Here is a 24,195-nt window from a genome sequence, read left to right as displayed (position 1 = left end):
ACCCCACTTTGAGAACCAATGATGTAAAGGGCTTTTATATAAAATTAAAAGGAAAATAAAATAATTAATTTGAAACAAAAATAAAAACAACAAATTAACAATACAACAAAATAATAATACATATGATTACATGTTGAAAGTTAAGTAGTAGTTTTAGAGTTTCTAGTAAATGTGTTTGATTATATTGTAGGTGTTCATGAATTCGAACTTTTTAAATTATGACTATAGTTTATAACTGATCATTCAATGAATTGTAATACGATTTGCGTATGGTTACCTCTCGTCTTTTATTAGTGTTTTCTGCTTTAATATAGTTAAATAAATAAAGTATCCTGTTAATGTCCTTTGGAAGTTCTGCCTCAGTTATTAATGCTTACAGTAGAAATATTCTGTGGCCGGGCTCTTTACATTTCTTTCTCATACCTGAGACAAGGTTTATTACACATAATATAAACCTTAAAAAACCTTTAATAATGTTCCTGCCTATAATAAGTATAACTGCCTCTGTGTCAGTTTGGTACTGTATCAGATAAATGAATAAATTCAATTACAAGTGACACACAGTTGGGTTGAAGAACAATGAACACTTTCAAAGTCAACTTCAAGTCCCAGAATGCATAGCAGCCGTGCATTGTAAGCCCTGCAGTGTTGCCATGTATGCTTATTATAAGCGGCTTGTTTGAAGACGCGTTGTGAGCTTGTAGATCGGCTATTTTAAATATACACTGCTAAAAAAAAATAGGGAAAGCTTTGATCCCTTAATCTATATGTATATATAGGCCATGTGGCCTCACCACATGACCATATGCCAATACACAGTTTTCGGCTTGTTTTCATAGACCTGTCTGCTTATTTCTTTCGCAAAATATGGAAACACTGGCAACTATAGGAACTGACGTCATTCCTGTTTGAATTCTGAAACCGCTCGGTGAATTTAACGTATGCCAGCCTTCGTTAGAAGGAGATTTTTTAGCTGAAACAAACCAAAATAAAATCAATAAAAGGTTGTTGGACATTAAAAGAAGTAGTTCCAGAATCTCCGGATCTATTTCTCGGATTGGATACACTCCAAGGAGACGGAGTGTTGGAGCAGTGATGAGATATGTTTTTATGTAAGTAACAACAAGCTGTTTCCCTCCATTTTTTGGGGCCAGTAATATAGTTTGTACCCGTTCAGATACCACCATCGTTTGATTAAACTTATTATGATATTATATTGCCGTGGCAAGTCCGGAGAGCAATGCATAATATTAGCTAGCATGCTAGTTCACGTTAGCTCGCCGTTTCGTGATTAAAATGCATTCTCATTAGTTTATCTCTGTGTATACAATTATAGATTTTTAGCGTTTTTAATAATTGCATAAGCATAGTTGTAACCAGCACCACTGTGAAGCAGTTTGTTAATTTATAATGGTGAACTAAAAGAAAAAAGAATGAACGGAGCTAACTGGACGGGTCTGTTATCAATTCACTTGACTTAGTAGGCAACAGTTCCGGTCTAGAGCGGATACGGAAACGACATCATGTTTGCATGTATGTGTATGTGAAAATTTACCGGATATACCAGGTTGGCTTTAGATTGCATCTGAGCAGCACCAATCCAGCCTATCCAGTAAAAGTATCAATACTGCAATGTAGAAATACTCTATTACGTTGGTTCTCAAAGTGGGGTCCGGGGACCCCCAGGGGTACTTGAGGGGGTTCCAGGGGGTCCCCAGCTAAATGATGGACAGGAACCAAATGGACCCTTATGGGTCTGTAACTCTGAGAGTGTACAAATGGAACCAAATGGACCCTAACGGGTCCATTTGGTTCCATTTGTACACTCTCAGAGTTAGATTAACATTGATTGTACAATATGAATTGGGGTCCCAGAGATATAAATGCCATTAAATGGGGGTCCATAGCCTAATGCATGTCAAACTGTGGGTCCTTGAAATTAAAATGGTTGAGAATCACTGCTATAGAGCCGTAAAAATCTTCTCTTTATGGGGGGTCCCTGGCATATCTTTTCAAATGGGGGTCCGCGGGCTAATAAGTGTCAATTTGGGGGTCCTTGACATGAAAAAGTTTGAGAACCACTGCTCTATTACAAGTAAAAGTCCGGAATTAAAAATGTACTTTTTATTTTGGCTTGTATATCTGCTATTTTGGGAGAATTGGGCGGATGTTTCCCTCATAATAGGAATGCCTATTGTTTATGGGGGGAAAAAAACAATGCATAATGTTAGCTAGAATGCTAGTTTTTGTTATAAAAATGTACTTAAAGTATCAAAAGTAAAAGTACTCATTATGCAGAATGTCTCATTTCAAGTTTTGAAATGCAGAAAAACGTTTGAAAATAGCAGATCTACAAGCTCACAATGTTTTGCGATGCGACACATTGTGAGCTTGTAGATCTGCTTATTTCAAATGGCTGAAGTGGCTAATGTATGTTTTGTAATACTAATCAAAATCTACAAAGTAACTAAAGTTTTCAAATAATTGTAGTGGGGTAAAAGTAGAATATTTGACTCTGAGATGTAGTGGAGTAGAAGTAAAAGTACTTAAAATTGGAAGTATTTCTGTGAAGTGAAAGTACCTCAAAATTGTACTTAAGTACAGCACTTGAGTAAATGTACTTAGTTACTTTACACTGCCAAGGTTAGTTAATGGAAACTGATATTTTGCAGTGACTAATTAGGGTTATTTGAATCCATTTCAGGAGGGAACCTCACTGGACAAAGGAATGGTATGTCCGTTGTCTCTCTGTCAACAAGACCCTTTTCATACATTTGTGATTATTTTATTAGCCATCTCTTAAGAGTTGGCTATTGTGCCATGACATACTGTAACGTATTAAAGACTGAAATATATTTAAACTTCTAGCTCCTGCTACTCTAAACATTGCAACACATACACAGTCTTGATGAATTCCATACAAGCTTTTAAAAAAAAAAAATGTTTTGTGTGTGTGTGTGTGTGTGTGTGTGTGTGTGTGTGTGTGTGTGTGTGTGTGTGTGTGTGTGTGTGTGTGTGTGTGTGTGTGTGTCTCTTTTTCTTTTGGGTAATTCTTCTCTCTTTGTCTAAGTAAATTGGAGATGAAGATGTCCAGTCCACAATTGACAAGCTGTATTCGTGTCTGGAGTTGTAAGTTCAAATCTCATATTCACTTTAAGATGTGCTTGTATTTTCTAACCATGTTAGGATCAGAGCATTGATATCTTTGCCGTTCTCTTAATATGGCATTTCCTTCCTGTGACTTTTACCATATACTCAGGTTGCCATGGTTGAGACATAGGAGGCATTTCATTAGATGATTGTACCAGAAGAATGATGCAGTCCAACCTTTTGTATCCGTCATAATAAGAAGTTCCAAAACCTGCGTCTTTTTTATGTTGCATAATATGGTAAATTTGAGTTTTTAATTGTTCCGTGTGCATTTCTACATTAAATGTTGAAGTTTTGCAAAACATTTGATGTACAATAGTAGAAGCATGCCACAGCATACAGCTGCTCTAACTGGTGGAAAGGGAGCGCAACATCATGCACCCACTTGTTACTTTTGACAAGGCTCATGAACTTTGTTATTCCACATTGAAAACAAGTTTGCCACCAGTAGCTTAGCTTTTACAAGGAGTGTTACAATCAGGGGTGCACATAACTGGTGCGCAGGTGCGCATGCGCACCCAAAATAAAAAATGCACACCACATCAGACAACGCGAGGCGCTTTTGCGTACCAACAGCTGGGACAGGAATTTCCAAGCTTTTATTTTTTAGCAAAACTAAAAAATAAAAGCTTGGAGATCGAACCCCCCCCCCCCCGCTGACAAAACCGGACGGGACCATGCGCACCAAGTCACATCTCCAGGTGCTCTTCTGAGTACCACACCTAAAAAGTTATGTGCACCCCTGGTTACAATGTATGTGCAAGTAGGCAATGATAGGCTTATGATAGCCTGTGCCATTCAAAGGTTTAACTTTGGCATCATATTGTTTTAACTTTGAAAAATTGCTTTAATGTCCCCTTCCCCTGTTTTTGTGTTCTTCCTGAAGAGACATACGCAGTGGCTCGTGAGAAGCTCCAGCTGGGAGAGACGTCATCGGACATAGCGACTGATGGTGATGATGCATCCCGAAGGCGACACAGGAGGTAACTAAAAATAGCTGTTGTTAGGCAATGGTTCTAAAATGTTTTCTTGTCAAGGTGTGTATTTGACCACGGAACCCCATCTGAAAAGATTTTGTGCCAAGGACCCCATACAAGATTTGTGGTGTTATGTCAAGGTTTTTCTTTTTTTAAATAGCTGATGAATATAGGGCCCTCCCGGACCCCACTTTGAGAACCCCTGCATTAGACCACGGACCACCATACACCCTGAGAGTTACAGCTACATAAGGGTCCATTTGGTTCCTAACTAGCCTTCATTTATCTGGGGATTTATCTGAGGACCCCCTCAAGCAGGGGTCTTCAACGTTTTCAGACCAAGGACCCCCTGGCTGAGAGAGAGATGAAGCAGGGACCCCTTCTATATTGTATAGAATTGTGTTTCAGATAAACTTTTGCTGCTCTTTTTTCCCTCTACACACCTACTGTATATGTCTTTCCCAAAAATAGCCGATCTACAATCTCAAAACGCCTCGCGCTGCAAGGCGTTTTGAGCTTGTAGACCGGCTATTTTTGGCTAAAGTTCTCCTCAGAAAAGGGATACTAGGGTTCAAGTGGTTAAACATGTAGAACAACATGTAAAACAAAAACATTATCATATCACACAAAGATTTGGGGGACCCCCTGTAGTGACTCTGAGAACCCCCAAAGGGTCCCAGACCCCCTGTTGAAGACCCCTGCCCTCAAGGACCCCTGAAACCTGGAATTTCCCCCTGTATCTAACCCATTATAATTATTTGACGCATTAGTCCCACCTCTGAGCCAGGAGGTGAAGATTAGATGCGAGTCCGGAGAAAGCAAGCAGGTTAGACTGACGACCACATTCCCATTCCTCACACTCCTGCTCGCTCGCTCCTCCATGTCATTTCATGCTATATTTCTCATATATGAGCTGTTTGACATGCAAGCCCTCACCATGCACAACAAACAGCATGATTGTATAAATTAAATATCAACTCATTATTTAATGTTCTGTTTCTGTAGCTTTGATCACTGGTATTCATGATATTGTTGTGAAACCTTAATGTATCTCTTTGTAACTTTTAGTTTTTTCGTAAATGAATGCCCTATTTCATTGTTACAAAAAAAATGAAAATAACCGATCTACAAGCTCACCACGTCTTGCATTGCGACATGTTGTGAGCATGTAGATCAGCAATTTTCAAATGGTTGACGTATGCATGGTTAAACTGATTTGTCCCTCTTGCCTGTACTTTTTTTAATACATTTTGCAAGGAATGCTCTGGAACCCCCTCAAGGACCCATGGGGTCCCCGGACTCGATTTTGAGAACTACTGCTTAAAGTTACTTTTTTATGTTTGCTAAAATGTATGTTTTTAACTGAATGTAGGCCACCGCAAAAACAGAGGGAGGCGCTCACGAGTGAGGAGGAATCGGAAGCTTTCGATGATGACCTCCTACCACCTACACCTCCCCGTGCACTGTCCAAGAAAGTGAGCCCCCCCCCCCCCAAAAGACACAGGAGCCGCAGTCCAAGTCCGATCAGCAGTCCAAGCAGCAGCCCCGGTGTATCTCCCTCTTCTCAGACAAGTATGTAAAGTATGGAATTAGATTTTATTCTTTTTTATAAAATATACAGAGAATTTAACATCTTGAAATGTTACATTATGTTTAGAAACCCCGAGTCCCAGAAGAACCCCCAGTCCCGTTGGAATCCCGAGTGTGGACACCCCCAGTTGGAAGACCAAGAGCAAGCCGCCCAACTGCAAACCCGATCAGCCGCCCCACTGAACCCACAAACGTGAGCACCCCAATAAACTCCGATTACACGTAAGGCAGGCAGCCTCTGTGAATAGCTTTAAAACACAGCTGAAGACCTATTTCTTCACTCTGGCTTTTGGTTGATTTTTAAATGCTGTTTTATGCTTTTGCTTTCTTTTTTTGCTTTATCGTTAAATTAGTTTTACTTTACTGTAATTGTAAGCACCTTGAGCTGCATGTCATGTCATGAAAGGTGCTTTACAAATAAAGTTTATTATTATCAACTGTGACAGAGCCGCCCCACTGGGACCCAGATGAGCCACCGCACTGGAACCCCTAGTCAACCCACAGCCGGACCCCCAATAAGACGACCCACAGCTGGAACCCCAATGAGCAGCCCAAGTCCAGCACCACGAGCACCAGGCATGGGAGAACAAATGTTCACCCAGCTCGTGAGACTCCTAGAGGAAGTAAAGAGCACTCAGAAGGTCCATGGCAGATGCTGAACATGCTGCCTGAAGGAGCTGTGTTCCCGCTGGACACGTAGGCAGATCTCGAGTCCATGAACTTAAAGCTGGGTGACCCTGACTTTAAGTCTGCAGTTGTAAGTTCAAATCTCTTATTCACTTCAAAATGTGCTTGTATTTTCTAATCACATTGGTAGTCTGTTAACCTGCCCTTTGAGTGCATGCACACAACGGGCATTGACATCTTAGCTGTTCACTTAATACAGAATTTCCTTCCTGTGACTTTTATCGTACTCAGATTGCCATGGTTGCAGACATTGGGGGGACTTCCGTGGACCGTTGTGTCAGGAGGATGATGGGGTTCCTCCTTACCAATAAGCTGGCACTCGAGTATAACCTTTTCGGACGCAGTGGCAAGAAGGCGTTCCGAGGACTGGCACTTTTTGACGTTCTATATGGTAAATTAGATTTTGTGTTATTGCCATAACATATGGTGCCACCTGAACTTAGTTGTTCTACATGAAAACTAAATTGCCACCATAGCTCAAGACATTTAAAATTATTGTTCCATTTTCTTTTTCTGTTCAGCAAAGAATGCTCAATAATGCATCAGAACATCTTAGCCACCAGGTTCTATACATAATCCTGCATTTTTCCTGTAGCACTTGGCCGTGTGAATAGCTTGGAGTACAACTCTAATGAACTGTTCTCAGATTTGACTCGGTTGTTTTTAAAAAGCATACACATTTCTCAGCGATATAAAACTTTTGAAAAGATGTCTGTCTTATATGGTTTCATAATGTAAAAATCAAGCCAGCATTACTAAGTTGGCTTCTTGTCATTTATCTTTAAGGGCAATAAAGAAGAACGCCGTCACGCAGGAAATAAACCAGAAGGAGGCAGAGTTGGCCGTGTCCAAATGGTTCACCGGAGCTCGAGACCGTGGTGGAAACCGGACCCTACGAGCTAGAAGATCCCTCGAAAACACAGGGAACACAGGAAAATCAGGAACAGGTCCAATAGGCCACACACACACACACACACACACACACACACACACACACACACACACACACACACACACACACACACACACACACACACACACACACACACACACACACACACACACACACACACACAGTTTGTGGTGTGTTTATCATTCAGGATTTGTTGGCTGAAATGGCCCTCTGCTGGAATAATTAACTACCTCATGAGAAGAACCCTCCTTTTGTTGTAGTTGAGTTAAGAGATATGGGTTCCTTATTAGTTTGTGTCCAGAACATTTAAGTTGTTACTTTAGAGTTGCACTGTTATGTGTCATGTATACATCATTACAAATGATTGTTTACGAGAGTTCTATCTTAATGATAATTTACGAGAGTTAAATGGATTGTTTACGAGACTTGAAGATGCATATTGGCCCAATACTGTCTACACTTTATTTCCATGTATACATTTTATATTTTAAAAATACCAAAGCATTTTGTATTTTGTATTTTACAACCAGAAGGCCGAAAGTTCCCAGAAATAAACATTGTCAAAAGATATATTGTCTGATATTGTTTTTTCACCCTGGTAAAACTTAGCAGTAGTTAAACATGGTTCTTGTCAATATACTGTTTAATTCTCCTATTTAAATCCCTTCAGGACCAACTTGAAACCCATGTTGGCAAAGGGCCCGGATGTTACCCACTTGGGCTGCTAGAAGTGGGATCTACATGGGTCTCAAACGTGCCCAGTTGGACTCCACCTAAGGCCCATTCAGATCCCACTTCAAGCCCACATGGGCAAACACAGGTGAGGCCTAGATGGGTGTGACATACAATTGGCCATTTGGACCCCACCTAAGACCCAGTCAGGACCCACTTAAGCCCATATGGGCTAACACAGGTGAGGCCCACATGGGTCCGACATCAAATTGCCCATTTGGACCCCACTAAAGACCCAGTCAGAAACCCACTTAAGCCCATATGGGCTAACACAAGTGGGTGCTTGGTGGAACCCATGTGCAAAACCAGTTGGAGCCCTAAATGGGCCAACCCAAGTGTGGCCTACGTGGGTCACATGTAATTTGCCCAGCTGGAACCCATTTCTGGCCCATTCAGGTCCCAGTTCAAGCCCATATTGGCAAACACAGGTGGCGCCCACATGGTTCCGACATCAAATTGCCCATTTGGACCCCACCTAAGACCCAGTCAGAAACCAACTTAAGCCCATATGGGCTAACACAAGTGGGTGCTTGGTAGAACCCATGTGCAAAACCAGTTGGAGCCCTAAATGGGCCAACACAAGTGTGGCCTACATGGGTCACATGTAATTTGCCCAGCTGGAACCCATTTCAGGCCCATTCAGGTCCCAGTTCAAACCCATATAGGCAAACACAGGTGGCGCCCACATGGTTCCGACATATATTTGCCCATTTGGAGCCCACCTAAGACCCAGTTAGAAACCCACTTAAGCCCATGTGGGCTAACACAAGTGGGTGCTTGGTGGAACCCATGTGCAAAACCAGATGTAACCCATGCCCATCTGCCCAGTTAAAAACCCACATGGGGCCCAGTTGGACATGTTGGCTGGGATGTGGCATAGTAGGCCTATCAGGTTCCTTGCACCCATGCATGGGCATATTTTAACCATTAACAAACACTCCTGATTATTCATTTCCCCCTCAATCATCATCCTAAAGTCCTCATAATGTTCTTTTACCATGATAACAATTTGCAAACCGTTTTGAATATTATGAACGTTTTAACAACAAAATTACATATTAATCTGGGGGTCCTTCACATGGACTGGTTTAGTCAACATAATGTTCTCAAGTGATTTAACAGAAAACAAACACAAATCACTTATAATAAGCCGACATGGCAACACTGCTTTTGACAGCGCTAGCCCTGCAGACGCGCACCAAACACACCAAACACACTGTTCTCCTATACTTGAGAGGACTTCAACTGACTCGAGGATTCCTGACTTCCAATCCTTGCCTTATTTATGCCCACATATGACTCGACAGCCTTGATAAATACAATAATGCACATGTATACTCTGCATTAAAGCCTGACCAATGAATGATTATAAAATAAATAAATAGAATATTAACCTGGATTTCTCGACATGAAGAACAGCAGGGAAGAAGTCAAGCAGAGCAGCAGCTGGCCAGGGTTTCATCTCGGAATAAGCTGCACCCGGGTGACGTGATCACTTTGTTTTCTTAACAAACAATTTGATCATCAAACTTTCTGTCTCACCAAGATTGCATCAAGCAGAGCATTTCATGCATATTAGCCTACTCAGTGGAGTCGGTATTTGAGAAGCCATTTGAGCAGCAATTTTAGCAACAGTAATGAACAGCAGCGCAGCAGCAGCAACGGTGTGTGCAGCAAAAGCAAGCAGAATGAGAAGTGCAACCTTCCAGCTTAAATAGAGCGGTCTGAGAATGAAATGAGTGTGAGTGGATGAGTGTATGAGCACGTGAAGCTGATGCGGTCCTATAGTAGGCCACCACACAGCACTGTCAGTTCCCTGACAGAACTTGCTCTGCGCATGTCTGTGACAGGCGCGACGCTCATTTCTGTCAAAGTGATCATGGTCCTTATGGCTACCTAGCAACATGTACTTCTTTCAAAGACATGATCTGAGAAGAGGCACGTGCAGAGTCACCGGAAGGGCTCGTCCGGGATTTGAACCCGGGACCTCTCGCACCCGAAGCGAGAATCATACCCCTAGACCAACGAGCCTAGTTTTCTCTCGCATCTTCGGTCTGAGACGGCTGTTTGATGCACACGTCTAGTGTGTGTGATGTGCCTTGGCTGAATGGTTAAGGCAAAGAATTTTCCGAACATGTAAGAAATGATTTTTAATCCAAACTGCGCACAAGTGTGCCTTGAAAGGGCTCGTCCGGGATTTGAACCCGGGACCTCTCGCACCCAAAGCGAGAATCATACCCCTAGACCAACGAGCCCTGTCTTGACTGTCATCTTTACTCTGACAAAGGTGTTTGACGCACACTTTATTTTCTTGAAGATATCAGCTATGCTGCCGTTAATTGGCTAACTTTCAACAGTCACATTCAATGTTGTTTGGAGCGTGGGTTCAACTCGCACTTTGTCATCTACATTAATTGCTCGTCTAGTGTGTGATATGCCGTGGTTGAGTGGTTAAGTCAACGCAAAGTCTTTTCCAACCATGCAAGAATACATCTTTAATCCAAAGCGCTGACAAGCGTGACCTGGAAGGGCTCGTCCGGGATTTGAACCCGGGACCTCTCGCACCCTAAGCGAGAATCATACCCCTAGACCAACGAGCCCTGTCTTCACTGTCATCTTTACTCTGACAAAGCTGTTTGATGCGCTCGTGGCTTTCTTGAAGATGTCAGAAATGCTGCAGGTAATGGAGATAGGAGGGTCAATGTAACTCATCAGCCACATTCTGAAGAGTGCAATGTTGCTTGAGGTGTGGGTTCTAATCCCTCTTTGTCTTTACCAAAAACTGCTGATCTGGTGTGCCCAAAATGCAGGCAGAGCGGTAGTCGTGGCCGAGTGGTTAAGGCGATGGATTAGAAATCCATTGGGGTCTCCCCGCGCAGGTTCGAGTCCTGCCGACTACGGAAGCCTGCTTGTACTGAAGGTTGGATTGAGGCTTTATAGATTGTGTAGCAGCTACAACCGCGGGGTGTCGCTTTGTATCGTCATGTCGCTGGCTTCCATGGAAAATGAATAGTAGACTGCAACATTGCATCTGTCAGTGTGAAGGCAGTCTGTCTGTGGTGCATAATAGGCAATGACTGCTAGTCGTTGCTGAGGTTGTACATGTTCTTCCAGTCCACATTTTAAGGCATACGTTATGCACGGGCGTTTCCGAAGACTTAGTGTAGCAACTGGAAAACATGGCTATGTAGAAGTTTTTACAAAGTTCGCTGAGAGATGAACATGGCATTTTCTAAACAAATGAGAAGCCAAATGCATGCACTTCTGTCAAAGTGATCATGGTCCTTATGGCTACCTAGCAACATGTACTTCTTTCAAAGACATGATCTGAGAAGAGGCACGTGCAGAGTCACCGGAAGGGCTCGTCCGGGATTTGAACCCGGGACCGCTCGCACCCGAAGCGAGAATCATACCCCTAGACCAACGAGCCTAGTTTTCTCTCGCATCTTCGGTCTGAGACGGCTGTTTGATGCACACGTCTAGTGTGTGTGATGTGCCTTGGCTGAATGGTTAAGGCAAAGAATTTTCCGAACATGTAAGAAACGATTTTTAATCCAAACTGCGCACAAGGGTGCCTTGAAAGGGCTCGTCCGGGATTTGAACCCGGGACCTCTCGCACCCAAAGCGAGAATCATACCCCTAGACCAACGAGCCCTGTCTTGACTGTCATCTTTACTCTGACAAAGGTGTTTGACGCACACTTTATTTTCTTGAAGATATCAGCTATGCTGCCGTTAATTGGTTAACTTTCAACAGTCACATTCAATGTTGTTTGGAGCGTGGGTTCAACTCCCACTTTGTCATCGACATTAATTGCTCGTCTAGTGTGTGATATGCTGTGTCTGTTAGTCGTGGCTGAGTGGTTAAGGCAACGCAAAGTCTTTTCCAACCATGCAAGAATCCATCTTTAATCCAAAGCGCTGACAAGCGTGACCTGGAAGGGCTCGTCCGGGATTTGAACCCGGGACCTCTCGCACCCTAAGCGAGAATCATACCCCTAGACCAACGAGCCCTGTCTTCACTGTCATCTTTACTCTGACAAAGCTGTTTGATGCGCTCGTGGCTTTCTTGAAGATGTCAGAAATGCTGCAGGTAATGGAGATAGGACGGTCAATTTAACTCATCAGCCACATTCTGAAGAGTGCAATGTTGCTTGAGGTGTGGGTTCAAATCCCTCTTTGACTTTACCAAAAACTACTGATCTGGTGTGCCCAAAATGCAGGCAGAGCGGTAGTCGTGGCCGAGTGGTTAAGGCGATGGATTAGAAATCCATTGGGGTCTCCCCGCGCAGGTTCGAGTCCTGCCGACTACGGAAGCCTGCTTGTACTGAAGGTTGGGTTGAAGCTTTATAGATTGTGTAGCAGCTACAACCGCGGGGTGTCGCTTTGTATCGTCATGTCGCTGGCTTCCATGGAAAATGAATAGTAGACTGCAACATTGCATCTGTCAGTGTGAAGGCAGTCTGTCTGTGGTGCATAATCGGCAATGACTGCTAGTCGTTGCTGAGGTTGTACATGTTCTTCCAGTCCACATTTTAAGGCATACGTTATGCACGGGCGTTTCCGAAGACTTAGTGTAGCAACTGGAAAACATGGCTATGTAGAAGTTTTTACAAAGTTCGCTGAGAGATGAACATGGCATTTTCTAAACAAATGAGAAGCCAAATGCATGCACTTCTGTCAAAGTGATCATGGTCCTTATGGCTACCTAGCAACATGTACTTCTTTCAAAGACATGACCTGAGAAGAGGCACGTGCAGAGTCACCGGAAGGGCTCGTCCGGGATTTGAACCCGGGACCTCTCGCACCCGAAGCGAGAATCATACCCCTAGACCAACGAGCCTAATTTTCTCTCGCATCTTTGGTCTGAGACGGCTGTTTGATGCACACGTCTAGTGTGTGTGATGTGCCTTGGCTGAATGGTTAAGGCAAAGAATTTTCCGAACATGTAAGAAACGATTTTTAATCCAAACTGCGCACAAGGGTGCCTTGAAAGGGCTCGTCCGGGATTTGAACCCGGGACCTCTCGCACCCAAAGCGAGAATCATACCCCTAGACCAACGAGCCCTGTCTTGACTGTCATCTTTACTCTGACAAAGGTGTTTGACGCACACTTTATTTTCTTGAAGATATCAGCTATGCTGCCGTTAATTGGCTAACTTTCAACAGTCACATTCAATGTTGTTTGGAGCGTGGGTTCAACTCCCACTTTGTCATCGACATTAATTGCTCGTCTAGTGTGTGATATGCCGTGTCTGTTAGTCGTGGCTGAGTGGTTAAGGCAACGCAAAGTCTTTTCCAACCATGCAAGAATCCATCTTTAATCCAAAGCGCTGACAAGCGTGACCTGGAAGGGCTCGTCCGGGATTTGAACCCGGGACCTCTCGCACCCTAAGCGAGAATCATACCCCTAGACCAACGAGCCCTGTCTTCACTGTCATCTTTACTCTGACAAAGCTGTTTGATGCGCTCGTGGCTTTCTTGAAGATGTCAGAAATGCTGCAGGTAATGGAGATAGGACGGTCAATTTAACTCATCAGCCACATTCTGAAGAGTGCAATGTTGCTTGAGGTGTGGGTTCAAATCCCTCTTTGACTTTACCAAAAACTGCTGATCTGGTGTGCCCAAAATGCAGGCAGAGCGGTAGTCGTGGCCGAGTGGTTAAGGCGATGGATTAGAAATCCATTGGGGTCTCCCCGCGCAGGGTCGAGTCCTGCCGACTACGGAAGCCTGCTTGTACTGAAGGTTGGGTTGAAGCTTTATAGATTGTGTAGCAGCTACAACCGCGGGGTGTCGCTTTGTATCGTCATGTCGCTGGCTTCCATGGAAAATGAATAGTAGACTGCAACATTGCATCTGTCAGTGTGAAGGCAGTCTGTCTGTGGTGCATAATAGGCAATGACTGCTAGTCGTTGCTGAGGTTGTACATGTTCTTCCAGTCCACATTTTAAGGCATACGTTATGCACGGGCGTTTCCAAAGACTTAGTGTAGCAACTGGAAAACATGGCTATGTAGAAGTTTTTACAAAGTTCGCTGAGAGATGAACATGGCATTTTCTAAACAAATGAGAAGCCAAATGCATGCACTTCTGTCAAAGTGATCATGGTCCTTATGGCTACCTAGTAACATGTACTTCTTTCAAAGACATGATCTGAGAAGAGGCACGTGCAGAGTCACCGGAAGGGCTCGTCCGGGATTTGAACCCGGGACCTCTCGCACCCGAAGCGAGAATCATACCCCTAGACCAACGAGCCTAGTTTTCTCTCTTATCTTCGGTCTGAGACGGCTGTTTGATGCACACGTCTAGTGTGTGTGATGTGCCTTGGCTGAATGGTTAGCAGGTATGTCAAACATACGGCCCGCGGGCCGGATCAGGCCCGCTAACTAGTTTAATCCGGCCCGCAAGATGATTTTGAAAAGCATAAAAAATTAAAAAAAAAAAAAAAATCAAAAAAAAAAAAAAAAAAATCGGGGTGAAAATGGAACGCTCGTCCAAAAACACACTGCCCCATTTTTTTCGCGGACCGTGGCCGCCGGATTAGACCCGGGGCGATGGTGTTTTGGGACGAGGCTTTCGCCAAAAAACGTCGCCCCAAAACACACTCGCCCCCATTTATTTCGCCGACCGAGCCACCCGGAAATACCCGGGGCGAGCGTGTTTAGGGACGAGGCGTTCGAATACATCTCACACCGCTGCTTCCAGCGAACACATGTGACCGGTGGGAACTAACTTGTCAACATTAGCTTACGACCCAACGTGCTTTGGCTCCCAGACTCAATGCTGGCCCAAAATGGCCTTATCAAAGAAGAGAAAAGTGGACTCAAAGTGCAGAGTGTTTCAAGAAAAATGGACATCCTCATATTTATTCCCGGAAGTTAATGGGAAAGCTGTGTGTTTGGTTTGTTCAAAAGACATTGCTGTTATGAAAGAATATAACATTCGTCGCCACTACTACACTACGAAGCATCATGCCGACAAATACCAAAACATTCAAGGAGAAATGAGAAAAGAGAAGGTGAAAGAATTGTTGGCGGGTCTGAAAAAACAGCAGTCACTATTTACTCGTAGCCGAGAAATAAGTGACGCTGCAGTGAGAGCCAGCTATGTTATTGCTAATGAAATAGCTGCGTCCTCAAAGCCATTTAGTGATGGGGAATTTGTGAAAACATGCATGCTCAAGGCTGCAGAGATCGTGTGCCCTGAAAAGCGCCAGACTTTTGCAAATATCAGCCTGGCAAGAAACACAGTTGCATACAGGATTACTGATCTTTCAGCGGATTTGGACAGCCAATTGAAGCGCAAAGTACAGTCATTCATTGCGTTTTCAGTCGCAATTGACGAAAGCACCGACATTACAGATATTGCTCAACTGGCTGTATTCATCCGTGGAGTTGATGACACTATGACAGTCACCGAAGAGTTTGTTGAATTGGTCCCAATGACGGATACAACCACAGCTGCTGATATTTTCACTGCACTCGTCGGGGCCCTGGACAGGGTCGGAGTGGACTGGGCTCGTGCTGTCAGCCTGGCTACAGATGGTTGCCCCTCAATGGTCGGGAGAAAAGCAGGTGTTGTGACAAAGTTCAGGGAGAAAGTGCAGACTGCAAATGGAGGACGTGATTTTGGGACTTTTCACTGTGTTTTGCACCAGGAGGCTTTGTGTTGCAAGTCATTAAAGATGGATAACGTCATGAAGTTGGTCATCCAAACGGTTAATTTCATCCGATCCAGAGGCCTAAATCACCGTCAGTTTGACAGCCTTCTCAGAGAGAATGACATCAACCATGGGCTTCCATACCACACCGAGGTAAGATGGTTAAGCCGAGGCAATGTGCTGAAGCGTTTCTTTGAATTGCGAGGGGAAATTGAACAGTTCATGGAAAAAAAGGGCAAACCAGTGTTAGAATTCCAATCCACAGAATGGATGCAGGACCTTGCATTTATGGTGGATGTTACAGAGCACTTGAATAAGTTGAATACAATGCTGCAAGGGCGCAACAAAGTTGTCACACAGTATTATGACAACATATGTGCGTTCAAGTTGAAGCTGTCTTTGTGGGAAACACAACTCGCACGTGGTGATGCTGCTCACTTTCCTTGTCTGAAAGATGTGTGCGCGAGCAGCGCGACACGTCGCGGCGCAGACATGAAGCGGTTCAAAGAGAAAATAGCGGGGCTATCCCAGGAATTTGAGCAACGCTTTCAGATTTTTGTTGAACTGGAGAAAGACTTCAAAGTTTTTTCCTCTCCATTCACCGCTAATGCCTCTGATCTACCCGTAAACATCCAACTTGAGATAATAGACTTGCAGTGTGACTCAGATTTGAAGGACAAGTTTGCCACGGCTGGCTTGGACACATTTTATCAGTATCTCTTGCCTGCGCGTTACCCCAACTTGACAGCCCATGCTGCAAAAGTGTTGTGTATGTTTGGAACCACATATGTTTGTGAGCAAGTGTTCTCTATTATGAACATCAAAAAAACAAAGCTGCGCTCTCGGCTCACGACCGAACACTTGAGTAACATTCTGAAATTGGCTGCCACTCAGGATGTGACGCCTGATATTGACGCACTTGTGAAAGCTAAAAGATGCCAGGTTTCAGGAGTGAAATAAACAATGTGTAACACCCCACTTAAAATGTTGCATGAGAGACTGCACCCTGCCCTGATATAGTTCTGTGAAAAGTATTGCCTTCTGTGGACATGTAAAGACAGTGAACAGTGTGTGATTTACTGTAATGATGTGATGTCAGTCACCTAATTTCATAAGTTTGGTTTGTTGAAATTGTTCATGCAATGCACAGCTTTTAGTTTTCTAGTGTTGCCTACAAGGCAGGGAGTACTCAAACCTCTTTAATTGTTGTCTCCGCCAGGCCGTAAGGCATGGCGAGAGAGTATGTTTTACCCTCCGTCCGTGTGTCCGTCCGTCCGTCCGTCCGTGTGTCCGTGTGTTACCACCAAATCTCCGGCACCGTTGGCCCGGTCGCTGCGAAACTGTGCACACACACTCCCTGGATGCCAATTCAGAACCTCTGCCTCAAATTTTTCACATGGGCCTGTTATAGCGCCACCAGGAGGCCGATTTGTGCAAAACACATTTTTTCACATTATTCCTACAGTTTTTAACCAAACGTCATGCAAATCGGTACACAGTATCTCTATAGTCATGTGATCAACCCTGATCTGTCCGATTTCCCATATTCCATCCTTATTGGTTAAGGTTGCCATCCAAAGTTTGCAGGATTGGTCCGTTTTGAACAAACTGCCTCAAACCATGAACGCAGCGTGCGATTTCCGTGAAATTTCACACGCACATTCCCACTAGGCCGAGGAAGAAATGCCACCCTTTTCACATTGCCCTGTTATAGCGCCACCAGCAGGTCTAATTTAGCAAAACACATTTTTGGAACAAAATGCTTCAAATCATGAATGCAGTGTCCGATTGCCGTGAACGACCTAAGAATAAATGGCACCCTTTTCACATTGGCCTATTATAGCGCCACCAGGAGGCCACAATAACGTATCTGACCTGGCGGAGACCTGTGCTCCGAGGAGCACTTTATCTATTTTCTACCTCAGTTTGTACTTTGTATGGTTTGTTGAGTTAGCACAGGATTAATACCTTTGATACCTAGAGTTGTTCATTTATTATTTATTTTGTATTTTTGTTCAATCCCAGATAGGCTGTGACTTAAAGTTTTATGGATTATCATTTGTAGATACACTGAGATGAAGTCTAAGTTTCAATCACTGAGGCATTGTGTTCTTGATATTGCACTTTTTTGCCTACAAGGCAGGGGGTACTCAACCCTCTTTAATTGTTCCTACCTCAGTTTGTACTTTGTATGGTTTGTTGAGTTAGCACAGGATTAATATGAGGTATTTGATACCTAGAAGAGTTGTTTTATTCATTTATTATTTATTTTGTATTTTTGTTCAATCCCAGATAGGCTGTGACTTAAGGTTTTATGGATTTCTAGATACACTGAGATGAAGTCTAAGTTTCAATCCCTGGGGCATTGTGTTCTTGATATTGCACTTTTTTGCCTACAAGGCAGGGGGTACTCAACCCTCTTTAATTGTTCCTACCTCAGTTTGTACTTTGTATGGTTTGTTGAGTTAGCACAGGATTAATATGAGGTATTTGATACCTAGAAGAGTGTGTTCTTCCAAATAAGAGGATTATTTGTGAAGTTTACATTTTCAGAATGTGCTTGTACTAACTAAGACTAAGTAAAGTAAACAAGGAAACTATCTGAAGTTGTTGTTATTGTTATTATGCCATGATTTTACCGGTCCGGTACCGGTCCGGCCCTCTGGCCCTCTGGCCCTCCTCCATGTGGCCCCTGAACTAAAATGAGTTTGACATCCCTGGGTTAAGGCAAAGAATTTTCCGAACATGTAAGAAACGATTTTTAATCCAAACTGCGCACAAGTGTGCCTTGAAAGGGCTCGTCCAGGATTTGAACCCGGGACCTCTCGCGACCAAAGCGAGAATCATACCACTAGACCAACGAGCCCTGTCTAGACTGTCATCTTTACTCTGACAAAGGTGTTTGACGCACACTTTATTTTCTTGAAGATATCAGCTATGCTGCCGTTAATTGGCTAACTTTCAACAGTCACATTCAATGTTGTTTGGAGCGTGGGTTCAACTCCCACTTTGTCATCGACATTAATTGCTCGTCTAGTGTGTGATATGCCGTGTCTGTTAGTTGTGGCTCAGTGGTTAAGCCAACGCAAAGTCTTTTCCAACCATGCAAGAATCCATCTTTAATCCAAAGCGCTGACAAGCATGACCTGGAAGGGCTCGTCCGGGATTTGAACCCGGGACCTCTCGCACCCTAAGCGAGAATCATACCCCTAGACCAACGAGCCCTGTCTTCACTGTCATCTTTACTCTGACAAAGCTGTTTGATGCGCTCGTGGCTTTCTTGAAGATGTCAGAAATGCTGCAGGTAATGGAGATAGGAGGGTCAATTTAACTCATCAGCCACATTCTGAGTGCAATGTTGCTTGAGGTGTGGGTTCAAATCCCTCTTTGTCTTTACCAAAAACTGCTGATCTGGTGTGCCCAAAATGCAGGCAGAGCGGTAGTCGTGGCCGAGTGGTTAAGGCGATGGATTAGAAATCCATTGGGGTCTCCCCGCGCAGGTTCGAGTCCTGCCGACTACGGAAGCCTGCTTGTACTGAAGGTTGGATTGAAGCTTTATAGATTGTGTAGCAGCTACAACCGCGGGGTGTCGCTTTGTATCGTCATGTCGCTGGCTTCCATGGAAAATGAATAGTAGACTGCAACATTGCATCTGTCAGTGTGAAGGCAGTCTGTCTGTGGTGCATAATAGGCAATGACTGCTAGTCGTTGCTGAGGTTGTACATGTTCTTCCAGTCCACATTTTAAGGCATACGTTATGCACGGGCGTTTCCAAAGACTTAGTGTAGCAACTGGAAAACATGGCTATGTAGAAGTTTTTACAAAGTTCGCTGAGAGATGAACATGGCATTTTCTAAACAAATGAGAAGCCAAATGCATGCACTTCTGTCAAAGTGATCATGGTCCTTATGGCTACCTAGCAACATGTACTTCTTTCAAAGACATGATCTGAGAAGAGGCACGTGCAGAGTCACCGGAAGGGCTCGTCCAGGATTTGAACCCGGGACCTCTCGCACCCGAAGCGAGAATCATACCCCTAGACCAACGAGCCTAGTTTTCTCTCGCATCTTCGGTCTGAGACGGCTGTTTGATGCACACGTCTAGTGTGTGTGATGTGCCTTGGCTGAATGGTTAAGGCAAAGAATTTTCCGAACATGTAAGAAATGATTTTTAATCCAAACTGCGCACAAGTGTGCCTTGAAAGGGCTCGTCCGGGATTTGAACCCGGGACCTCTCGCACCCAAAGCGAGAATCATACCCCTAGACCAACGAGCCCTGTCTTGACTGTCATCTTTACTCTGACAAAGGTGTTTGACGCACACTTTATTTTCTTGAAGATATCAGCTATGCTGCCGTTAATTGGCTAACTTTCAACAGTCACATTCAATGTTGTTTGGAGCGTGGGTTCAACTCCCACTTTGTCATCGACATTAATTGCTCGTCTAGTGTGTGATATGCCGTGTCTGTTAGTCGTGGTTGAGTGGTTAAGCCAATGCAAAGTCTTTTCCAACCATGCAAGAATCCATCTTTAATCCAAAGCGCTGACAAGCGTGACCTGGAAGGGTTCGTCCGGGATTTTAACCCGGGACCTCTCGCACCCTAAGCGAGAATCATACCCCTAGACCAACGAGCCCTGTCTTCACTGTCATCTTTACTCTGACAAAGCTGTTTGATGCGCTCGTGGCTTTCTTGAAGATGTCAGAAATGCTGCAGGTAATGGAGATAGGAGGGTCAATTTAACTCATCAGCCACATTCTGAAGAGTGCAATGTTGCTTGAGGTGTGGGTTCAAATCCCTCTTTGTCTTTACCAAAAACTGCTGATCTGGTGTGCCCAAAATGCAGGCAGAGCGGTAGTCGTGGCCGAGTGGTTAAGGCGATGGATTAGAAATCCATTGGGGTCTCCCCGCGCAGGTTCGAGTCCTGCCGACTACGGAAGCCTGCTTGTACTGAAGGTTGGATTGAAGCTCTATAGATTGTGTAGCAGCTACAACCGCGGGGTGTCGCTTTGTATCGTCATGTCGCTTAGTAGACTGCAACATTGCATCTGTCAGTGTGAAGGCAGTCTGTCTGTGGTGCATAATCGGCAATGACTGCTAGTCGTTGCTGAGGTTGTACATGTTCTTCCAGTCCACATTTTAAGGCATACGTTATGCACGGGCGTTTCCGAAGACTTAGTGTAGCAACTGGAAAACATGGCTATGTAGAAGTTTTTACAAAGTTCGCTGAGAGATGAACATGGCATTTTCTAAGCAAATGAGAAGCCAAATGCATGCACTTCTGTCAAAGTGATCATGGTCCTTATGGCTACCTAGCAACATGTACTTCTTTCAAAGACATGATCTGAGAAGAGGCACGTGCAGAGTCACCGGAAGGGCTCGTCCGGGATTTGAACCCGGGACCTCTCGCACCCGAAGCGAGAATCATAGCCCTAGACCAACGAGCCTAGTTTTCTCTCGCATCTTCGGTCTGAGACGGCTGTTTGATGCACACGTCTAGTGTGTGTGATGTGCCTTGGTTGAATGGTTGAGGCAAAGAATTTTCCAAACATGTAAGAAACGATTTTTAATCCAAACTGCGCACAAGTGTGCCTTGAAAGGGCTCGTCCGGCATTTGAACCCAGGACCTCTCGCACCCAAAGCGAGAATCATACCCCTAGACCAACAAGCCCTGTCTTGACTATCATCTTTATTCTGACAAAGGTGTTTGACGCACACTTTATTTTCTTGAAGATATCAGCTATGCTGCCGTTAATTGGCTAACTTTCAACAGTCACATTCAATGTTGTTTGGAGCGTGGGTTCAACTCCCACTTTGTCATCGACATTAATTGCTCGTCTAGTGTGTGATATGCCGTGTCTGTTAGTCGTGGCTGAGTGGTTAAGCCAACGCAAAGTCTTTTCCAACCATGCAAGAATCCATCTTTAATCCAAAACGCTGACAAGCGTGACCTGGAAGGGCTCGTCCGGGATTTGAACCCGGGACCTCTCGCACCCTAAGCGAGAATCATACCCCTAGACCAACGAGCCCTGTCTTCACTGTCATCTTTACTCTGACAAAGCTGTTTGATGCGCTCTTGGCTTTCTTGAAGATGTCAGAAATGCTGCAGGTAATGGAGATAGGAGGGTCAATTTAACTCATCAGCCACATTCTGAAGAGTGCAATGTTGCTTCAGAATCAGGTTTATTGTCACATCACAGGTTTACAAGGTAAAAAAGTGGGTGAAATTCGTTTTTGTACAACACTCCCATCGCAACGTTAAATTCCGTAGAAAGAAGAGTGGGGAGAGAGAAAAAGAAGAATGGTAGGGGGTTAAGTGGGAAGGAGATCAACAGGGAGCTCGTACCAGCGCGTGCCTTCTCCATGGCGTGCCGGATGCATACTGAGGCATGCTTGAGGTGTGGGTTCAAATCCCTCTTTGTCTTTACCAAAAACTGCTGATCTGGTGTGCCCAAAATGCAGGCAGAGCGGTAGTCGTGGCCGAGTGGTTAAGGCGATGGATTAGAAATCCATTGGGGTCTCCCCGCGCAGGTTCGAGTCCTGCCGACTACGGAAGCCTGCTTGTACTGAAGGTTGGATTGAAGCTTTATAGATTGTGTAGCAGCTACAACCGCGGGGTGTCGCTTTGTATCGTCATGTCGCTGGCTTCCATGGAAAATGAATAGTAGACTGCAACATTGCATCTGTCAGTGTGAAGGCAGTCTGTCTGTGGTGCATAATAAGCAATGACTGCTAGTCGTTGCTGAGGTTGTACATGTTCTTCCAGTCCACATTTTAAGGTATACGTTATGCACGGGCGTTTCCAAAGACTTAGTGTAGCAACTGGAAAACATGGCTATGTAGAAGTTTTTACAAAGTTCGCTGAGAGATGAACATGGCATTTTCTAAACAAATGAGAAGCCAAATGCATGCACTTCTGTCAAAGTGATCATGGTCCTTATGGCTACCTAGCAACATGTACTTCTTTCAAAAACATGATCTGAGAAGAGGCACGTGCAGAGTCACCGGAAGGGCTCGTCCGGGATTTGAACCCGGGACCTCTCGCACCCGAAGCGAGAATCATACCCCTAGACCAACGAGCCTAGTTTTCTCTAGCATCTTCGGTCTGACACGGCTGTTTGATGCACACGTCTATGTGTGTGATGTGCCTTGGCTGAATGGTTGAGGCAAAGAATTTTCCAAACATGTAAGAAACGATTTTTAATCCAAACTGCGCACAAGTGTGCCTTGAAAGGGCTCGTCCGGGATTTGAACCCGGGACCTCTCGCACCCAAAGCGAGAATCATACCCCTAGACCAACGAGCCCTGTCTTGACTGTCATCTTTACTCTGACAAAGGTGTTTGACGCACACTTTATTTTCTTGAAGATATCAGCTATGCTGCCGTTAATTGGCTAACTTTCAACAGTCACATTCAATGTTGTTTGGAGCGTGTGTTCAACTCCCACTTTGTCATCGACATTAATTGCTCGTCTAGTGTGTGATATGCCGTGTCTGTTAGTCGTGGCTGAGTGGTTAAGCCAACGCAAAGTCTTTTCCAACCATGCAAGAATCCATCTTTAATCCAAAACGCTGACAAGCATCACCTGGAAGGGCTCGTCCGGGATTTGAACCCGGGACCTCTCGCACCCTAAGCGAGAATCATACCCCTAGACCAACGAGCCCTGTCTTCACTGTCATCTTTACTCTGACAAAGCTGTTTGATGCGCTCGTGGCTTTCTTGAAGATGTCAGAAATGCTGCAGGTAATGGAGATAGGAGGGTCAATTTAACTCATCAGCCACATTCTGAAGAGTGCAATGTTGCTTCAGAATCAGGTTTATTGTCACATCACAGGTTTACAAGGTAAAAAAGTGGGTGAAATTCGTTTTTGTACAACACTCCCATCGCAACGTTAAATTCCGTAGAAAGAAGAGTGGGGAGAGAGAAAAAGAAGAAGGGTAGGGGGTTAAGTGGGAAGGAGATCAACAGGGAGCTCGTACCAGCGCGTGCCTTCTCCATGGCGCGCCGAATGCATACTGAGGCATGCTTGAGGTGTGGGTTCAAATCCCTCTTTGTCTTTACCAAAAACTGCTGATCTGGTGTGCCCAAAATGCAGGCAGAGCGGTAGTCGTGGCCGTACCTGCGGGCGATTGGACTGCAAACAGAGTCCTAACGATTCCTACCAGGTCCTAACACTTTCCTAACAGATCCTAACAGAGGTCCTAACACTCCTAACAGGTCCTAACAACTCCTAACGGCCAATCCTAACAGTCCTAACAGCGAATCCTAACGCTCCTAACATGAGGGGGAAAAGAGCCAATCAGCTCTCAGAAGGGGGAGGAGACTTGCCTTTGCCTAACCAATCACTAGAGATCAATCTACACTGGCGGAACTTTATAAACACTGTAAAGTTTGCGCTATCAGGAGGAGAGTACTGATTTAAATACAGCTTATTTATTAATCAGTAGCGCACACCCACCCTCAGAAGAGTGTATGGTCTGGACATCAGGA

General features: G+C 44.4%; 1 protein-coding gene across 2 annotated transcripts; it reads left to right on the top strand.

Moving 5' to 3' along the window:
• Positions 1-933: 933 nt before the first annotated feature.
• Positions 934-8,196, top strand: LOC311049152 (uncharacterized protein). Of its 2 annotated transcripts, XM_084062630.1 has the most exons (9): positions 934-1,112; positions 2,705-2,731; positions 4,039-4,133; positions 5,500-5,699; positions 5,785-5,939; positions 6,164-6,474; positions 6,636-6,795; positions 7,191-7,351; positions 7,988-8,196. In XM_084062630.1, exons 2-5 carry the CDS (start codon positions 2,729-2,731, stop codon positions 5,898-5,900), a joined length of 414 nt encoding a protein of 137 aa, XP_083918756.1. In that variant the 5' UTR covers positions 934-1,112; positions 2,705-2,728; the 3' UTR covers positions 5,901-5,939; positions 6,164-6,474; positions 6,636-6,795; positions 7,191-7,351; positions 7,988-8,196. The 2 variants fall into 2 exon arrangements, with proteins under 2 accessions (XP_083918756.1, XP_083918755.1); XM_084062629.1 differs by having other exon boundaries at positions 7,191-8,196.
• Positions 8,197-24,195: the final 15,999 nt, after the last annotated feature.

The sequence above is a fragment of the Gymnoscopelus microlampas genome (assembly GCF_963454915.1).
Source record: "Gymnoscopelus microlampas genome assembly, chromosome: 7".
In the NCBI taxonomy this organism is placed as follows: domain Eukaryota; kingdom Metazoa; phylum Chordata; class Actinopteri; order Myctophiformes; family Myctophidae; genus Gymnoscopelus; species Gymnoscopelus microlampas.
The sequence above is the reverse complement of the archived record's forward strand: the minus strand, read 5'-3'. Positions and strand labels throughout refer to the sequence as shown.

Excerpts from the sequence above, each read along its gene's own strand:
- LOC311049152 (XM_084062630.1), top strand. Across the intron at positions 4,134-5,499 it reads TCCCGAAGGCGACACAGGAG|GCCACCGCAAAAACAGAGGG; the intron begins GTAACTAAAAAT and ends AACTGAATGTAG. Across the intron at positions 5,700-5,784 it reads ATCTCCCTCTTCTCAGACAA|AAACCCCGAGTCCCAGAAGA; the intron begins GTATGTAAAGTA and ends CATTATGTTTAG.